Here is a 19,707-nt window from a genome sequence, read left to right on the forward strand (position 1 = left end):
GGGGGGTAGACGTGAAGGTGAACATCCTTCTTTAAAACGAAACCCAGTAAAATGTCCAAGAGGACGAGCGGCATCACTTTCGCATCCCTCAGGTTTGACACGCACAGCATCCCTTTCCATGATAGGGGTAGTGACACTAAAGTTCCCATGATGCTTTACGGCATCGCTAAGGTCACAACGTACAGCATCGTACCCATCGCAAGGCTCACAATCGCATTCCACTTCCGAAGCCTCACACTTGAATTGTGCTTTTCTAAACAACTTGTTCTGTGTTTCTCTGAAAGTATTCGTCTTGATCGCTCGGTCTTGGTAGTCACAATGAACTATCGATCTTGACCATAGCCCCCTTTTTATACTAGTCGCAATGCAGTCTCCAGCTTGTACATCTTTCCTTTTTTATGTTTTTTATGTCTTGTTCTGGAAGGTACCGTCTCTAAGGTACCGTCAACATTGTACCGTAGTGTGATGGGTGGAAAGGCCATAGAAAGGTAAGGGCAGTGCGGAGACCATCGAGTATGTTCCAGAATAGCTGAATCTTTATAGATACATAGATCCATTCGTAACTTCAGTCCGCAAGCGAAACACTGTACCTCGTATCCCAATCCTGACTCAGGTCCCAAGTAGACAAATCCTGTTCTAGCTAAAACATGGGAAGAAGGTAATCCTTCCCTATCCGTAGGCCATTTCTGAAACGTGTCCAATCGACTGGCACAATCACAATAGTCAGGTAAGAAGACTGGAAAATGGTAGGGTTTGAACTTGGAGTTCTCATCGGGTTTCTCACTCGATTCTTGCTGTGGCGAAGTCATCCTTCTAGCGTGTGACTATCCTCTTACAACCAATGTTTTATACCAACGTGTCCATACGGTAAGGTGAAATGATTGGGAAGTCGAACTCGCTTCTGGTACACGATGTGATAGACTTTTTCCAAGGGCCGACTGACGATGTGGTGAGTGGGTAAACGTACAATCTTGCTCGGTTGGTGAGTGGTCACTTTAAAGTTTCCATCCTCTCCCGATTACAAGGCTTCTTTCAATACCCCAAAGTTGACCACACGACTGGTACGATAATTCAGAGTCAGTCCTTTCACTTTGCACGTCGTGTGCACTTCTCCTTGTTTGTCCCGGTATTCGTAGCCATAATTTTTGGGACCGCCACTGACGAAATTTAGAATCTTGTCGTCGGGATGCTCGTCTGTCCAGGCTCCTGAACGGTCTCCTTCGATGTTAGGGTGCTGTTGACTCGGGTGATGGATGTAAATGCAACTGTCCGTGTCAAAGTACAGGATGCGTTCCCCTAACAGTTCTAAAGCTTCGTACAATTTTAAGCGAGCATGAGCTGTCACGTAAGCCGCAATGATGACATTTCCAAAAGGGTCGTCTTGTACGAAGTCCAGATCTTCTTCGTAATTGACCAAGATCAAATCCTCTCGAACGACGTCCACGTGTTTCATGTATTTGGTTTTGTCGTGAATCATCTGGAAGTAGCGGGAAGGTTCTGTCAAATATTCCGTCTTGGGTAAACACGGTCGTTGTGCCATTTTACCCCACAAGCAATTTAACATCACTTTGGCAAACGATCGCCTGCCTTCGTTTTTCTCGATGTGGTCTAAAGAGATGCCTTCTTGTTCATAGTATTTCTCTTTGAATTGTATTTGGTCTTCGGGAGTGTGACACCAGGACGGATAGCCGCTGGCTTCTTGCTTCAGTTTCAAAAAGGCATCCACGTAGTCAGCGAAAATGCCTTTCTGCGTGGGATCACCCTTGTGGTATTGTTGTGTCTTGGAAAAGTGGCAAATTTCGTACACTTCTAACAGTTGGTATCCCATGTCCAGAGCTTTGAACAATTCTACGCTGACCCAGGTTCCCGTCAAGGCACGTTCTTCCTGGGTGTGGTGACAAGGCTGATCTTGCTTGCACGTTTCGGCACAAGTACTGCACAATGGAAACATCAGTTTGCCTTGACAATGGTGAGGTAAGACGGGATGGTACAAGTCTGTGGGAGGCAAAACTTTACACTTGATCAAGCCTTCGTATTGTCGAATGTTTTTCAGGTCGATGTGTTCCGTCAGCAATTGTGGGTGCCCTACAGGAAAGCGACAATATTTGCACACGTAGGGATACAGCGAACACACGTCCAAGTATTTGATTTTTTCTCCTTTCTCTTCGTCGGCTTGGTACAGCAAACAGGTGGCATTGGTCCTTCCTCCGTACAAACTATCCCTCGGGTTCAGGGGGTCCATGAACTGGTAACTTTCCACGAGGCGTTTAAACTCGGGATCGGTTTTCATGCGGTGATCGTACTCGTGTTTCCACATTTCCACCACTTGGTATCCTTCCTGTTCCAACTTTAGGCGCCGCTGACAAGTGTCCTGGTACAAGTCTTCCATGGTTCGTTGTAAAAACTGATTTTTAGTGCTACGATCAGGGTAACAGACGGGACATCCGTGAAATAAGCAACCGTTAAACTCGTACACGATCTTGGGGTTTTCTAAGTCCCAGCCATCGACCGAATACGTTCCGATGGTCTTTTCACCCCCTCCGTTGCGGGCATGCTGAATCCACTTATCTTCCTTGTCACACAAGTAATGCAACCAACGTAGGGCTTTGACCGAGTATTGACGTTTGACAAAGTGGGTCGTTTGAGGGCTGATGACAGCCACGGTGTTTTCAGGCATGAATCGTTGTCGATACACTAAGGAACACGCTTTGGCAATGGTGCAAGCTTCTTTCAAAGGATCGACCCCTCCGTGTTCCATGAACAGTTCTCGAAATTTTCCACAGCAACGCCGTAAAATGTCCACGTCGGAACGACAATACTTTAGCATTTCTTCCTGAAAGTCGAAAGGGTTCGAGGCGTGAGCCTGGTACCAAGCGTAGAAAGCTTCTCGTTGTTCGGTACGCATGTTGTCGGGGTCGTAATAGTGAGCCTCAGGTAAATGGGGTAGAACGGAGTGTTGGTTGGCTTCCGTATCAAAAAAGTGTGGAAAGTACACTTTAGCCATTTCTGTCATTCCAAACGTTTTAGCATTCGACTCAAAGGCATGGCCAAATAGCTCATCGAATCTTTAAACTGCACTTGTCCCACTTGCATGAAAATGATTTTGGCTCCGTTCAAAGTCGCTTTAGGACGCTCGGTGCCTTGTTCCGTATAGTACCTCAAAAGAAACTGTCCATCGTATCCGGAGAAATTGTGAGCCATCACCGTGGCATGACGATGACAATCTCCGTAACGTTCGATGTCCTCTTGGCTCCATGTCTTGTCGATAGGGTCTAAAACCCATTGTGCAAAATCGGCTAACGTGTTCAGTCCCCGAAAGATTTTTTCACGCCCTCCAGGAATCTTGCTGCAGTGAGGGCAATGACTGAAGATAGGTTCTTGAATGCACTACTCGCACGCTCGATGAGCCACGCAGAAATTAGAAATGTGAATACCGGTCTCTTGCATGCATTAGAAATCGAAAAAGATGAAATTGCTTTTCTTCTTGTGACCGTCCTCTTTCTCTGGTGGGGGTTGGTATTTTTGCACGTAGCATTGGTGTTCCAAGTCCACGATGTGGTGACAAATGTGACATTTTTTCTTTCCTCGACATACGTGTGCCTTGGCATTATTGGTAAGTATGCCTTGTCCACAGGTAGGGCACAATCTCAGCAGTTGACAAGCACATTTCTTCTGTGAACCTTGTGTTTTCAAATGTTGTTGGTACAGGTAGGGCTGACAAACGTGCGCAGAGAAGTTGAACAAGGCACTGGTCCTTCGCTCAGACAGGGTGGAGAGGCCAAACATCCTGGGCATTTCATTCCACAATGTTTGTGTTGCTCTCGATTGTTATAACCATAATTACATTTCTCACAATAATAAACATATCCCAGGAATCCGGTGATGGTGGTAATGGTATCGAAATGGTCATCGTGATAATAAACATGAATGTATTTTCCGTCCTTAAAATCTTGGCCTCGAAACAACAGAGGCCCGCGCATTTCTTGAGGGTGCACTTTCAAGGTGTATCGTGGAACTAGGACATCTTGCAATTTTTGCATTTCAGGAATGCCACAGGGTGTGTCTTTGGACAGGCCAGCTTGTTGTAACAGGAGTTCTGCTTCGTTTCGTTGTTTGGCTCGGTCCGATTGTCGAATAGTTTTCCAGGCTCTTTTCCATTCTACCGTATCGTTCTTGTTGGCATAGGTTCGTCCCACCACGATGGCACGGGCTAAACACATCTGGTCTTGAGGGTTGTTAATTCGGACGAGACTTGTTTTGGTGTTGCGAAGGTCGTCCACCAATAAGATCTTTTTGCGTCCAGTCCCTTGAGGAGGAGAGACGTGGGTCATGTCCAGTGTGGCTTTTCCATCGGTGATGTCAAACTGGTCATTAGATTGTTGTACGTGTTGAATCTTGTCCATGACTTTGGAAGCGGTCAATTCTGCAGGGGTGCTAAACTCGATCCAAACAGGGGATTTCAAACCGTCGTGTTGTATGGAAAGTCTTAAGCGATCGTCTTCTTTGGGTTGACATTGTCGCTTGAGTGCGGTGAGCAAAGAATCCCACACCCCAGTGATGAACACTTCTGCTTTCTCTAACGGTACTTCAGCCTTGAAATCTTTAAACTTCACCGTGTATTTGTAAGCCGTGGTTCTAAATTTTCTAGAGGAGCGCTTTTCCGTCTCTCGAATGGAATAGTATTTTTCAGGGTTGACTAAGGGTGGTGAACTTGGTTTAGAGGGTTCGGATTCTGGTTCACTCATGTCCTCTTCAAAATCACTGGCATGAATTTGTGCCAAGACTTCAGCTCTGGTACGAGGCGATAGATCACGTTTCTGCCTCTTACTTTCTTCTTCTTTCTTCTCGAATGAATAGGATCGTTTCATCTTGAGTGCAAAACGTCAAATGACTCAAGTGTAAACACCATAGACTAATTTATAGTCATGGGAAACCAGCGTATATAAAAGGGTGTGTGTCTTATTCTTTCACTATTCATTTCACTCTCAAGCCGAGCACAACGATGGAAGAGACTAACCAAATCGAACGTTTCGTCAGAGCTTTGCGAGGGGTCATTAGAAAATTCTCTTCAGACCAGCCGACGGACTACTCTCCTTCCTTTCGAGATAAAAGCCAAGATACTTGCTATATCTGTCAGAAGAAAGGGCATTGGTCTTCAGAGTGTCCAGACCGTCAAAAAAGAACAAAAACAGGGGCTAAAAAAGACAAAAGTCAAGATACCTGTTATTATTGTCAAGAAAAAGGACATTGGTCTCCAGATTGCCCAAAAAAGAAACAAGAGGAGTGAAAAGAAAAGAGGAATTCTTCAGAAGAAGAGAGGGATTCTTCGGAAGAAGAGAGGGATTTTTCAGAGGAAGAAAGCAGACAGGTGAAGAAAAAGAAACAGGAGAAGAAAAGAAGAAGGGAAGAAAGTGAGGAGGAAGAAGAGGAAAAGAGTGTGACGGTGAAGAAATTTAAAAAAACAGAGAGACTAAACAAGGAGAAAGAAGAAGTCAATGAACTTTTTATTAAAGTGTTGTGTTGTGAATTGTGAATTGGATTGTAACAATGGATAAAAGAATAAATTAATGATATAAGGTAAGTGTCTTTGAGTTTTGATTTTAAAATAAGAAGCTACACTCACGCACTCATACAAAGACACGTACTATGGGGGGGGGGGGTAAAATGGGTTGTTTTTGAGTTATTGGCAAATTGAAAGGGTTATCTCTTTTCGAGAAATGTGGGTGGCCCTGAAAAGGGCCTTTTTTGGTGTAGGGGTGAGTTTAAGCAATCAACTTTAACTGCCTTAAGCCTTTGCCACGGCCAAGGCCTACTTCTGGACTGCGTAATGTTGATGATTGGGTTGAAATCACTAAGGGTGGTACGGTAGACTTAGTCACAGGGTTGGCGTGTTTAGCTCGGGAAGGTCGTATTCTCTTCGGTCGTAATAAAGAAGTCTGATACATTTGTTTCAGACTTCTTAACTCCGCTAAAATGTCCAACAGTACCGTGACCGTTTGATTTTCACCCTCTTGTTTCTTTGCTGCTACTTCTTCTTGCTGTTGTTGCTGTTGTTTTTTTCTTACCTCTTCTTCTTGCTGCTGCTGTAGGAGAAAAGCTTGTTCCGCTTCCTTTTGTCATTGTATAAATTTCTCCAATTTTTTTTCTGTCTCTGTCTAAAATTCTCCACTTGCGGTAATGAAGAAGGTAACGAAGGTTCCGGAACAAATTCTTACGAGGTAAGAAAATCCACAAAATCCCAATGTACCTCTTCTGAAAGTAAGTCCGGGTTCCCTTGGGCAGTCTCCCCTGCTGGTGCACTCCAGTGGATCGTTTTCTGAGTTTCCGTCATGTTGAATCACTGTCGCATAGATTGACTACACACAAGCGCTAGCGAATCTATATAGACCACGTCACGTCACAGACTGCTCTCTTCCGATTGGATGCGGGCTGACTGAATTTTGTAACGCGTGTTCGGATTGGTGAATGAACTCAATCCGTTTCAATCCTTTCTCTACCTATAAATAAGCGCAGTTCACTGCATTGATTCACCTGTTCTCGTCGCTTCAAGATGTGGACCACAGTCGAATCATCCACCCTTGTGTCTTCCATGATGTTTAGGACGGACATGCTCATGTATGTCCGATCCAAGTGGACAGTTGTCGACAAGTCAGACACCAGTCTGTGGATACGAAGAGTGTACGTAGAAAGACAAGGTTGCCTCAAGAGGACACTGATTTATGGCCCTCGAGTAAGACGCAGCTTGAGGACAAGAAGATGCCGCATATGCCCTTTATGTTAATGGATACATTAACATAAACCCAAAGGCCCTTTTCAGGGCCACCTATATTTCTCGAAAAGAGAATGACTTTCCATTGCCTACCTCTTTTTTAAATTTAAAAAAAAAAAAAAAAAAAAAACAAAAACAAATCCCATGTTCAATTCCCCCCTTGTCCCTAAATAGACCCACACTTTATTCCCCCATGTTCAATTCCCCTTGAGGCTAGAGTGACTCAAGACTTTTTTCCCCATGTTCAATTCCCCTTGAGGCTAGAGTGACCCAAGACTTTTTCCCGTGTTAATTTTCCATTGAGGCTAGAGTGACCCAGGGGTCTCTGTAATGATAATTCCCATTGAGGCTAGGGTGACCCACTTCACTACTGTTATGGTCTAGTGTTGGTTTCTTCAGCAGAGGCTTTACAATGGCAGATTTGAAAAATGATGGGAATTCCCCAGATGAGAGAGAGCTATTAATAGCATCAGTTAGTGAAGGCAATACTGGATCTAAGCACTCAAGCAGCAGTGATGTTGGAATTGGATCAAGTTCACACGACTTTGGTGCACTCTTCATCACGATTGTACGTACAAAATCCATTGAGACAGGTTAAAATGCTGCTAATGGTTACCGCTCAAATTCTGTATCCCAGTCAATTGAAATTGTGGTGTCAAGCTTATGTCTAATGGTTTGTACTTTGTCACGAGCAAAATTTGCAAACATGTCCGGAAGGTCGACTGGAGAAAAGGTAGTTGGAAGGGTGTTGATTTGTTCCTTGACGTTAGCTTGTTAGTAATCTCGAAGAGCTCTTTGCAGCTGGAACTTTCCATGATCTTAGTAGTGTAGTGGGCTGATTTCGCTGCATGGACTATATCTGTGACATTCTTCTTAGCGACTTCATAGATTTGCTTATGAATAGTGAGTCTGGTGGAAAGCCAGAGCCTCTCAGCTTTACGGCGGTCTCTTTTAGCTGTGCGAAGCTGGTCCCTAACACTGCTATACCATGGAGAACACTTTTGAATTGATACTCTGCACTTGGTAGCTGGGGCATGTTTGTCAAGTAATGAACGCAGACAGTTATCGATTTGTTCTGCGGTAGGAGGTAAGCAAGTTGGTAGGTTAGCTTGGATGTCGTGCATTAGTTTGGTTCTATTTATCATACGGAGGTTTCTCTTAGTAGCAGATAAAGGTGGAGGGTTAGGGACTGATACGTCAATATGGCATATAATGCAGAGGTGATCTGATGCAAGGTCATGAGATACCAGGGAGGACCGTAGAAATGTTATCATCAGGTCTATGAAGAATCCAGTCTAAAATGTGACCATGTTTATGGGTGGGTTGGTTAACTAACTATTTGAGGTTGAAAACATTAATGGAATCTATGAGTTTTGATGTATTTGAGTTTCCGGGACAGTCAAAGTGACAGATGAAATCTCCAAGAATAATCAGGTTGCCACCTATCGAATTTCCATACTCCAGGAGATTCGGAAACTGCTCTAAAAAGAGAGAGTCAGCCACCTTGTTTTTTCTACTAGGAGGAGGGCGGTATAGGCAGAAAAAATTGACTGACTTTTGCTCCAATGTGAGTGTTGTTTGGACTAGTTCAAACGATGTGTGATGGAAAGTGAATGTCGTGGTGTAGGTAAGATGTTTTATCATGGAGTGCTTTGTGATGACAGCAATTCCAGCTCCGCGAGAATTACGGGGTAACGACTTGATGGAGTAACCAGTGGGTGTTAGATCCGCACACTTGGGCTCATCGCCTGATGTTTATAGCCTGGTTTCTGTCAGGAAAATTATGTCATTATTTTGGTCGTTGATAAAATTAACTATTTCCGTGCGCTATTCCGGTGGTCCTGCTGACTGGGCATTGAATAATGCAATGCGCAAAGGTATTTATTGGATAGTTGACACAAAGGTTGACGAATTAATAGGGATTTGAATTAGGTTATCTAAATTTACGGTCGAATTGTTTTTAAATGGTTGTGCCGAAATAAGGGATATAACTGGGGATCTTCTTCCTGTTCTACGCCGGCCAGCTTTGAAACAACGTTTCTTTTTTCGCTTCTGTTTACATTTAGGTAATGATAAATGTAGTCCCAGTTCGTTTAGTGTAGAGCACAATGTAGTGTGGAGAGCCAAGGAGTGATCATTTAAAGCAGTTAATGAGGGTCCGTCGTAGCATAAACGGGTTGACTGGCGAGTATCACGTGATGGCGATTTGTTCAAAAACAGTGGAGAAAGACAGCTGAGAAAAAGTCTAATTTTTCTAGTCTCCAAAACAAGGAGATGAAGAAACACATACGAAATGAACAGCCAATACATAATGAATACAATAACGAAGATGAAAACAGGCAACAAGCACAAATATCATGAAAACGGCACTAAAAAACGGAAAAGCTGCTTCAAGCCGGTTAAGCGATAGCGGCCATCTTGTCATCTATCAGTCATTGTTGTTTACAAGTTCCATAAGTTGCGTATTGCTTGATTGCTCGTTGCTGTTACACGTTTTGATTAGTTCCATTTTCGAACGATATTATTTGTTACATCAGTTGTTAGACTCTTTGTACTTAATTTTGCTAAATATATTGTTGGACTTTATGCGCAGGAGTATGGTATCAGATTATTTCGTCATTCATTGAGGCCTGGGGCGTACTTTATGTTGGAGATACACGTCACGGTGTCCTAAATGGTTAAAATTGTTTTGCATCTCGGCGTTTCAGCACAGGCCTTTGGCAGGATCTTCACCTGCTGAAAAGATGTCGGCGTTGTTGCTTCGTCGCAGAATGTCGTAGCATTCGTGATCATCCGCGCTAGGCGCAACATCGTTATGCCTGTTCTATTTCATCCACCAGGTCAGGAGGTTCACCAGCAGCTACGTCTTTCGACATCCAGACAGACCAATAACCAGCACCCGTATGCAGTTAGGAGACAGCGCCTAGTGGTGCTAAGGCTCTTTTGTTGCTGAGAAGTCAATAATGTCCATGCAATAAAATGGTTGCTACATACTTTGCAATGCTTGAATTTTGTCTACACTGCACACAAAATACAAAGACTGCAGACGTTCACGAGACAGAATAACACAATGGGAAACACGCTCTCCAAGGAACGTTCGCGACTCAAAAAGTCCACCATTATTGCGAGTGTTTCTGTTAATTGGTCCAACGAAGCTCGTATACGTGGTGGAGTTTGAGTTTCAAGTTTCTCACTTTCTAAGGAACATCGAAACGTTTTGCGCTCAACATTTTCCTCGACTGAAACGCAAGATCGGAAATCAGGCAACGCAGCATCTATTTGTCCCCTTCAAGTCCCAAAGATGGCGCTTTCCTAGTTGTTTTTTTTTTCCCATTGTCTTTCCAAAGACAGAGTCGCTCCGCAGCTTGTAGAAGTTTTTCTGAAATTCCACTACACCTTGGTTTATATGTCTCTTCAGCTGCATGTATGGTACATTTCCCGCACTTTGATGAAATTCTCCTGTTCTGTGGACGTTGGTGAAACGCTACTGCTGTGAACAATTAAATAGCAAAAGTTACATGAAAAGCCTGACAGTTGTTTATCTGTTGATTTATTATTTCGATTCCGGGCAATGCTTTCCATACGCACACGTGATGGTGTCGGTCTTGGAAGGCCAGGAAGTTCCTGACTGGACTCACGCTGAAGATGTTCGCACATACCTCAGCGGTCTTACGTGTGGGCTTCCAATACGTCCGCGCAGCTGAACACGTGCAGGCACTGGCGAGAGATGTGCTTCGTTTCGTTGTGTTTCTTGTGACCCCGTATCAGGCTACTATAGCAGGTCTATCGAATATTGCCTATTTTTGTGACTCGCTAATGTGCCGTCTGTATGAACCATGCTTTTACAGCCAAAGACACTGACTGTGTTAGCTTTGTTGCTGCACTCAAGTTTTTCCATGTCACTAACCTTAAAAAGAAAGTCAATATCAGCAAAGCTTGCCAATGTGTTGGCTGTACTTACCTGGCCGATTAAAGTTTAGATCGACTGCCGGTAGGGTCACTAAAATGGCTCACAAAGAACAGTGGCTAATCTTTGTTCTTCACGTTAAAACTGATCGTGGTGGTATGCACTTTGGTGATCGGATTCAACTATGTCCACTAAACGGTGATACTGTGCTTTACAGTATTCTTCGATACAGCCATTCTTACACTTCTCTGTGCTACCCAGAGTGAGTCAACCGCACGTGTCTTTACCTGTGGGCATTTTCGCTGCATAAAATTTATCAAGGTATATCTATATGAATATGATATGTGTAGGTTTATGCCCGGCCGGCCAAAATTATATAACTTGTGCCAGCTGGTAGTGAAAAACGTGGGCAAAGTTTACAAACGGCCCCGTGAATAAGAACAAAAAAATGCAATGTTATCCTTTACACGAAAAGGTTGAACATCCCTGGTATAAATGTGTGTGTGTGTGTGTGTGAGAGAGAGAGAGAGATTTGAATTTTTAACGTAGCTTTAACGATTTTTCGGTCATATCGCTACGATGTCTGCTGTGTGGCAGTTTATAGTGATGCCTAGCACTGGGGCATCATGCCACAGACATGTAGCATGAGGTCCCACCAAATCACATTATCCTGACACCAGGTCGACCAGTCCTAACACTAACCTCTTAATGCTGCGCGCCAAGCGAGGCAGCTGTTACTACCATTTTTGTAAGTCTTTGGTTTGACTCGGCCGGGGATCGAACTCACAACCTCCCGCATCCGAGGCGGACGCTCTAACCACTAAGCCACCGGAGCGGTGGTCTAAATGTATCAACAACAAAAAAAAATACTACAAATTTTCAATGACTATATAAAGCAGAATTGACTCCCTTCAGCTTTTTCCCTCGCGTTTTGGCACTGTAACCCCCTTTACGAGCCAGCCGTTTCGTTTTTCGTGTATTATATAAAACATTTTCATTTGCCCCTTGAGGTAATGTTAAGAAACGAAAATATTTACTTCATAAAAGCAGAGAGAGAGACAGGGGTGCATTAGAATGTATATGTGTATATAATATGAAGTCCTTTTAAGAAAATCTTACTTGTTGCATTGTCAAATGAGAAAAAAGAATTAACATCCGTTCTGGTTACGGTCAATGTTGCAACATCATTGACATCGGCGTCTGTAGCAGAAATGGTGTAGACCGATGTACCCACCGCGACTGAGTTTAACATCGTCTTAGTTACTGGCAAGTTGGTGAAACTGGGACTGCTACCTGCAAATATCATAAACAAATGATCTTGTACAGTGCTCATTGCATATCACATTGATGCAAGGACATCAATAATTACATCCGTTCACGCAAAACAGTGATTGAACTTATTCGGTGAGTGTCATAAAAAACATAAAAATCGCAATAAACGGAAAAGTCTATTTACCACAAGAAAATACTGATTCAAAATGTGAAACGTTTTAAATGGTTCATAAACCTTAATAGGACGGTAGTCACGTGGTAAATAAAGTTATTCAAACAATGCTTTCAACTCCAAACATCACTACTATGTGGGAAATACAAATGTGTTTGAGTATTTTATTAATAAGCCCTCCCACCCCCATTCAAGACACTATGGAATGGCAAGATGAAGAAAGAAAAACAATCATCAGTAAAACGTAATGGCTGACCACTACATGTTATTATCCCCATCCCCGGAAAATATCTGCGGCGCACTTGTGTGTATTTAACTTTGAAAATGTTTAGAGTCTGTTGTCTCTATTGAAAAACTGTGTTTCTTGGTTTAATTGGGTAAATTAGCCTGGTCACTAGCTCACTTGTTCCATATGAGCACAAGTGTGTGTGTGTGTGTGTGTGTGTCCTTTATACATAACATATGCAATAAATAAAAACATTTAGGATACGAGAGTATATTAAACATTATGCAAATATAAGCGACACAACTTATCTAGAAAGGCTTGCAGGCAGAAAGCAGGTTATCAAAATTAGGCCTGTATAAAGTCGTGCATGTAAACTAAATCTTACTCGAATTCAAGTGAAATTTCATCGCATACTGGGGACTATTGGTCGTGGTAGCAGAACTCCAATCAACCGTCGTGCTCACTGTGATAGCGCTGGTGAACGTCTTGTGTCGATTAAGGTTGGAACCAGAGTTATCGTTTTTCACCAGGTTTGCACTAGCACTGTACCTTTAATTACAAATGAATTATCCTTATTTTTGTTATAAATACCACTGTAATAATCGAGTTATACCACTTAAACTGGAGCATGAATAAATGGATATAGTGACCTACTACTGGAATATTTCATTAAAGCATAATGGCAAATGTGTAAATTTGGATAGTTTAGACAGACAATATAGTAGGTCATTCAGTTAAGAAGAAAAAAGAGCATTTAACATATGTAGCTAATGGGTTCTAACTTCTTTGGATGACGAATATATATATATATATATATATATATATATATATATATATATATATATATATATATATATATATATATATATATATATATATCTGTCTGTGTCTGTGTCTGTGTGTGTGTTTGTGTGATCTGCCTGATCTGTGCCATTCAATTTGGTGGCGAAACCATTGAATACGAAAACCAACGAATAATCACGAAAGACACATTCGTAACAAAATCAACACGAAAGACGTTAACCACTACAACTCGAATGGACGTTCAATCGAGTCCCACGAGATGTTACCGACTGAGTCTAGCCTGGGCATTTTTGTGATTTAATGTCCTTATTTAGTTATTATTATTATCATTATTATTATTATTATTATTATTATTATCCTGAGTCTTGAACTGTTCGTAGATTTTGTGCTACGTGTTTGTTTTGTGTGTGCATATATATATCAACTGTAAATGCGTTTAAATGATTGAATTACCTCTTGCTTTTTCTCATTTTGCTTAGTTTATACTTCCACTTCGTTTCAATATCCAAGCCGGTATGTGAAATCGAACCGTACAGTGTTCAATCAATTAACCATGCTGTACTCGACTTCCTTCATTTAAACCATTTTTTCTCGTTTAAATCATAGGTGTATTTTATATTTAATTAGTCAATATCAGCGAAAATAGAAGTTCAAAAACTAATAAAAGTAACTTATTAATTTGCAAAGGAGGTCGTGATAACTCACAGACAGTGGTGTAGTGTAGTTTCCCACAACACTATACCCCTCCCCGCAAAACGTCAAGAACTATATTTTGTAGCGGAACAAACTTTGAACAGGGCGCTGCAGTGTTCACTCATTCCGTCAATACACAGTCGCTTGTAATCAAGCTTAACCGCGTTGGAAATGCAAGAATGTGCATTTGTACGTGTTAGAAATAAAAATATATGAACAGTATTTGCTGTATCATTCAATACCACTCGTTATATAAATTTTCAGGGAAAGGAAACTCTGCAAGCCTCATTTCCTTTAATGAAAGCATTTATATTTTTAAAGAAACAGATGACGCCTATATATTTATAAACAAATAGGTAATTGACACTAACGTCGTAAATGATATGCATTATCATAACAATCACGTATGTATAAAAACTGCATCAATAAAATCACAATATAGAGATAATTAGTCATATATATATATATATATATATATATATATATATATATATATATATATATATATATATATATATATAAAACTTTGATACCAATTTTTTTAAGCAAAGTTTATTCAGTCCTAATTATTAAATGTTTTGCACCATAACTGTCATGAAGAAACTTCCAGACAAAAAATATCAATCTCTTTGGACTTCTTTCTTTTTTTTAGGAGGGTGCTTTCTCCTGTTTGATCTTCGCAGTCCAGCTAGGGAGGCCCTCCAGCCCTACTGTTACTGTTGCAAACAGGCATGTATGCTATGATTTATGATTTTGTAAGTGCTTTTTATTCGTTCATATTACTTATATATATATATATATATATATATATATATATATATATATATATATATATATATATATATATATATATATATATAAAATCTTGTATACAAATCTTTTGATAATTGTTATTATTTTCTGTATTTATTTTTAATCATTCAGTATTACATTCCAGATATTCATCGTAGTCAAATAAGTATGTTTCCATTATTCTATGCTCTTCCTGACTCCTTTGCCTTCTTTTTCCATTCTTCTACTTCTGTCTAATTCTAGTTCTTTTATTTGGTCCTCTGTCAAGGCTAAATGTTCTATTTCACTTGATTTCTTCTCTGTTAATGATGTTATTTTGGTTTCCGATTTCTTTTGCCCTGGTTCGTCTTGTTGACCCTTTTGTACTGGTTGTATTTTGACTTCATCCGTTGTTGTTTCCTTCTGTTGTTGTTTCCTTCTGTTGTTGTTTCTGCTTTTCGTCTCTTTTTGTTTCTGATTTAGCTTTTGTCCCAGTTCTTATTGTTGTTTTTCTCGTTGTTGTTGTTTGGACAATCTTCGTCTCGCTGTTGTTGTTGTATGTGTTTCCCCGTCTCTTGTTCTTGTTTTTTCTGTTGTTGAATTTGCTTATGTCCTGGCTGTTTTTGTTGTGAATCTTTCTGCTGTTGTTTTGAGCTTTGGTTTTCTTCTTTTTGTTGTTAATTTATTCCTTGATGTAATTGTTTTTGTTGTTGTTGCTTCTTCTCTTCCTGATACTTCGTTTTGGGAAGATGTCTGCCGTCGCAACATGGGTTTGTGTATTTTGTTCTTTACTTGTCGCGCCTTGTGTCTCTTGATTTTTCAGACGTAAATGTTGTTGTTGTTGTTGTTGTTGTTTCGTCTGCTCCTGGTGCTTTGTTTTTGGGAAGATTTCGGCCGTCGCAACGTGGGTTTGTTTGTTTTGTTCTTTAGCCTCTTGACTTGTCGCTGCTTTGGTCTCTTGATTATTTGGGCATTTGTGTGGAGTGTAGCCTGCTCTCTCGCATCTGTTGCACGTTATATGATGTATACAGCCTTTATACCAAGATTTAGTTAAGAAACCTTGGAGGTAAAAGGCCCTTTTCGTTTCTTTAAGTTTGTTTTTCTCTATTTCCAAGATTCTTATTCCATTGTATTGTGTTGTTTGTGGAACAGTTGCCAGTCTTGAATTTCTACTTTTATCCCAAATGACCTTTCAAAGCTTTCGACTGTTACTTCTAAACGTATTTCCAGTGGTAAGTCTGATAGATGAAGCTCTCCTGTTTGTTGTTTATTTGCTTTAGGATTGGAGCGGGCTCTTTTACTATAACTGTTTTTCCCGTGATGTTTATTTCTCCGTATGGTATGATCGGCAGGTTCCCTCTGGGTCTTAGTATGTAACCTTTGTAGCCATTTCTGGTTATTGAGTTGATTTGACTCATATAATCTGAGTTTATCACTTTCAAAACTATCATGACTGTATATGTCGATAGTATCCTATCTCTTGGTGTAGCTGACATGTCCAACTCTTGGGTGCCTTCTTTATAGGAAAATTCGAGGAATGATCCGTCGTCTTTTTCTGTCTTGATCTTGAAAAAAATTTTCCAACCTTCTTATCTCTTTGTGTGCAGCTGCCATGTTTTCTTGCTTTTTGTTTTCCTTATCTTCGTCTCGTGAATGCAGTTCTCTCCTTGTGGTTTCTAATCCAATTTTATATTTTGATTTAAAGTTATTTTTCAATGTTCTTGATTCTATTCCATCTTGTAGAAGTTATGCACTTTTACTGTTTTCCGGTGGCATTCGTTACTCAACTTGCAATTTTCTCGTTTGCTTTGTACGTGCCATTGCCGATGACAAAACAGACTTTACTTCTCAAGAAGAAGTATCAAAATGGCGCGTTTGGACTTCTGGGTAAAAAAAGAACACGTCAATTCTGATCGCCACAATATAGGGTTAGTACGAATTTGTTCACAGACAAGCAAAACTTTCATTGTGACATCACACCGTGCGACATTCAGTCGGGATTGTGCTGGATAACACCTGTAGATTGGTCTCGGCCACAAATGTCCACGTACTTTAACATGATTTTCCCGCATGTATTTATCTGGACATATAAATAATGAAAGAAATATGGATTTATGAGGCTCCAGATAAAGTGAATAATTGCCATTTAAAGTTATGCAGAATCAAATTCTAAAAATGTTCACCCATTACTGATATAATCATATATTTGTACAAGCTAAAGATAGGTATGTACAAGTAAACAATCTCCACTACGCATATATACGTACAAGCAAATGATCCATACTGGGCATATATATATATATATATATATATATATATATATATATATATATATATATATATATATATATATATATATATATATATATATATACAAGCAACCGATCCACACTACATACATATATATACAAGCAAACTATATTAAAATCAGATCTCCATATCTATTATGGAAACCATCAAGCATTACAAACACGTCAATTTGCTTATTGTCGTTTATATAGCTGAATACATTTTTCAGAAATCATTATAAATACTGTAAGTCATTTTAAATATTATCAAAACCCATGAAAAAATCTATTTTATGTACAATGTGTAGACCACGATCGTCTATTGGGCTTTCACAGTGTATCATTTTCTCTTTGTATCCTTCCACTGTCATGTATGCATTCACTGCTAAACGCCGAATTTAACAGTTCAATTATGTTCAGCGAAGTGTTAGAGATTTTCCTCATATCTTGCAGGCCAACGATCTGTTACCGATTTTCTCCGGATCATGTACAAGCTTTCTTTATTTTCTATGTCCCTCCCCACCCCAACCATTAATATTATTATTTTGGACGATATAATTGTAATGGGTACACTTACCAGCCTACGACGTCCCCCACTTTTACAAGCACCTGATCAGCCAAGGGAACATCATAGGTAACCTTGTTAACTAAGTAAATAGAAAATGTACAGTACTCAATTAAAACACAATTACACACACACACACACACACACACACACACACACATATATATATATATATATATATATATATATATATATATATATATATATATATATATATATATATATATATATATATATATATATATATGAAGCAAAACGATTATACAAAAGATGAATTACTCTGTTGAGAGTAAAATGAAAACACTCATACGAATTTAATTAATATATATGCACATAAGGGCATTTTGCTGATTATATTGCTGTGACATGCGAGGATGCGTTTCAAAACCCTTGTAATGCATGAATAAATTGCTTTATAAACTTAGTAAAGAAGAAGGTCCAAAATAATGGTATGACCACTGACCACCTTATTTCATTCAGATGCTATTGGTTCAAAACGAACCCATGTATAGGGTTATCTCTATTTGTAATTTCTTTGACCAGTCCATCTTTGTTTACTCCATTAGGATATTAATAAAAACAAAGAGAAATGGTACAGACACGAGAATGGCTTTAACTTGACGTACAAGTATCACAAATTCATGCATGCATAAACTATAATACAATTAGTTACATGTTATGTATATTGAATTAGCATTCTTTGTTAGGTTTTTTTCATTTATTTATTTTATGCTGTGGGTTATGTAAAATTGTATTTTGTTGCTGACCTTGTCCAAAATCAAGATCATTGTCTACCAGACTGGAATCATTGGTTTTTTTAATTCTGTAAGCAACTAATACAGAGTTTATATTTCTATGTGAGTGTAAGATACATATTAAGATCATTATCTTAGGCTGAGTCATGGACATTATGTTTATCATGTTCTTTAGTATAATTTTAGTAACATACTTTCTAATTATGACTTGGATTGTTTTAGAAACGAACTTCTGGCCCTCACCCCTGTTATTCGTTTGTGTTAATTTTTTTATGATATTATTTACTGAAAAAATTAATTATTCTTGCTGTACGATCTTGCATAATCTTTGTATTGTTGTGTTCAGTAACGTATTTGACTTGCGTGAAATTTTTTAATTCAAATTATTCTTCCCTGGAAATACAAAGTGCTCTAAAATATTCTTGGATATATATATATATATATATATATATATATATATATATATATATATATATATATATATATATATGTTAGAGAATTTTTAATTTGTACTCTACATGCACCAGTCCATATTCCATCACGAATAACATCACCAAAACTGATGCTACTCAGTCTGTGAGGCATTAGGAGAAATAGTATCGAAATACTTACCTCCAGTGATGTCAGTGGTTCCAATAAGGGTATAACTTGACCCGCTGGTGGGTCGCCAGACTTGCGTAGTTGTAGTTCCAGTTTTATCGTGATAGGCCTCGATTTGTTTCACAGAGCCGCAGCAAGTGGCTGTGTACGAAGTAATCAGGTAGCCTGTACCTGTGTAATTTACAATAAAATAAAGATGTTCTTATTTTTGTTTGTTGATGAAGATATAATGTGTATGGTGATATTGGTGTCGCTGATTTTCAATCAATAATATAAATGTAATTTGTTTTTACAAATATCCAGATTTGATAATAATATGTATCTAGCAATAACTTGCAACCGGATGGGTTAAAAATTTATACAAATCCATCTGACGTTATCCCCAAAGTACAACCTAATGGTAAATGGTGATGGTTAGTCATATGGAATGGCTCCCACATATATATCCAGAACCTGACAATGGTTTCAGACCTAATTCTATACAATGAGTAAAACGCTAAGACCTGCAAGAGTACTTTTTCTCGTCTGTGCTCCTTAAGGCTGGCGTTTTGGTGTCGCACGACAAGCACTTTTAAATATGGATTGTTATTGTGGGGCGTCAGACAAAAGTTCACAGTATAGACTACTAGCTCCTTACGGCCAATACATGCAAATTTAGTTTCACACATAACAACGGTTTGTTAATCGAGATATGTAAACAGGTTTACAAGCTTTGCTTTTAATTCAGTTATAATGGCATTGGCCAGTTAGTGTTTACGTCTATTTACTCTATTTTACCTCGTTGGACACGTGGTTTTTTTGTAACAGCAGCCGTACTCAAACATCCGAATCAAAGGTGCTGTTGGAATACAGCTGTCATGTAGTTCAAACAAATGATCTTTTGTA

At 39.5% G+C, this 19,707-nt stretch overlaps 1 protein-coding gene across 1 annotated transcript in view; it reads right to left on the reverse strand.

Moving 5' to 3' along the window:
• The window catches only part of LOC149774465 (cadherin-23-like), a 106,218-nt gene that overhangs the window by 46,470 nt on the left and 40,041 nt on the right, over positions 1 to 19,707 (reverse strand). The window contains exons 3-6 of the mRNA XM_089945123.1: positions 18,835 to 18,993; positions 17,480 to 17,549; positions 12,732 to 12,895; positions 11,796 to 11,969 (exon numbers count right to left, since the gene is read on the reverse strand). Coding sequence (XP_089801249.1) covers positions 11,796 to 11,969; positions 12,732 to 12,895; positions 17,480 to 17,549; positions 18,835 to 18,993 — 567 coding nt within the window. The remainder of the gene's footprint in view (positions 1 to 11,795; positions 11,970 to 12,731; positions 12,896 to 17,479; positions 17,550 to 18,834; positions 18,994 to 19,707) is intronic.

Source organism: Sinohyriopsis cumingii, unplaced genomic scaffold (assembly GCF_028554795.1).
Source record: "Sinohyriopsis cumingii isolate HCF-2022 unplaced genomic scaffold, ASM2855479v2 utg000229l, whole genome shotgun sequence".
In the NCBI taxonomy this organism is placed as follows: Eukaryota; Metazoa; Mollusca; class Bivalvia; order Unionida; family Unionidae; genus Sinohyriopsis; species Sinohyriopsis cumingii.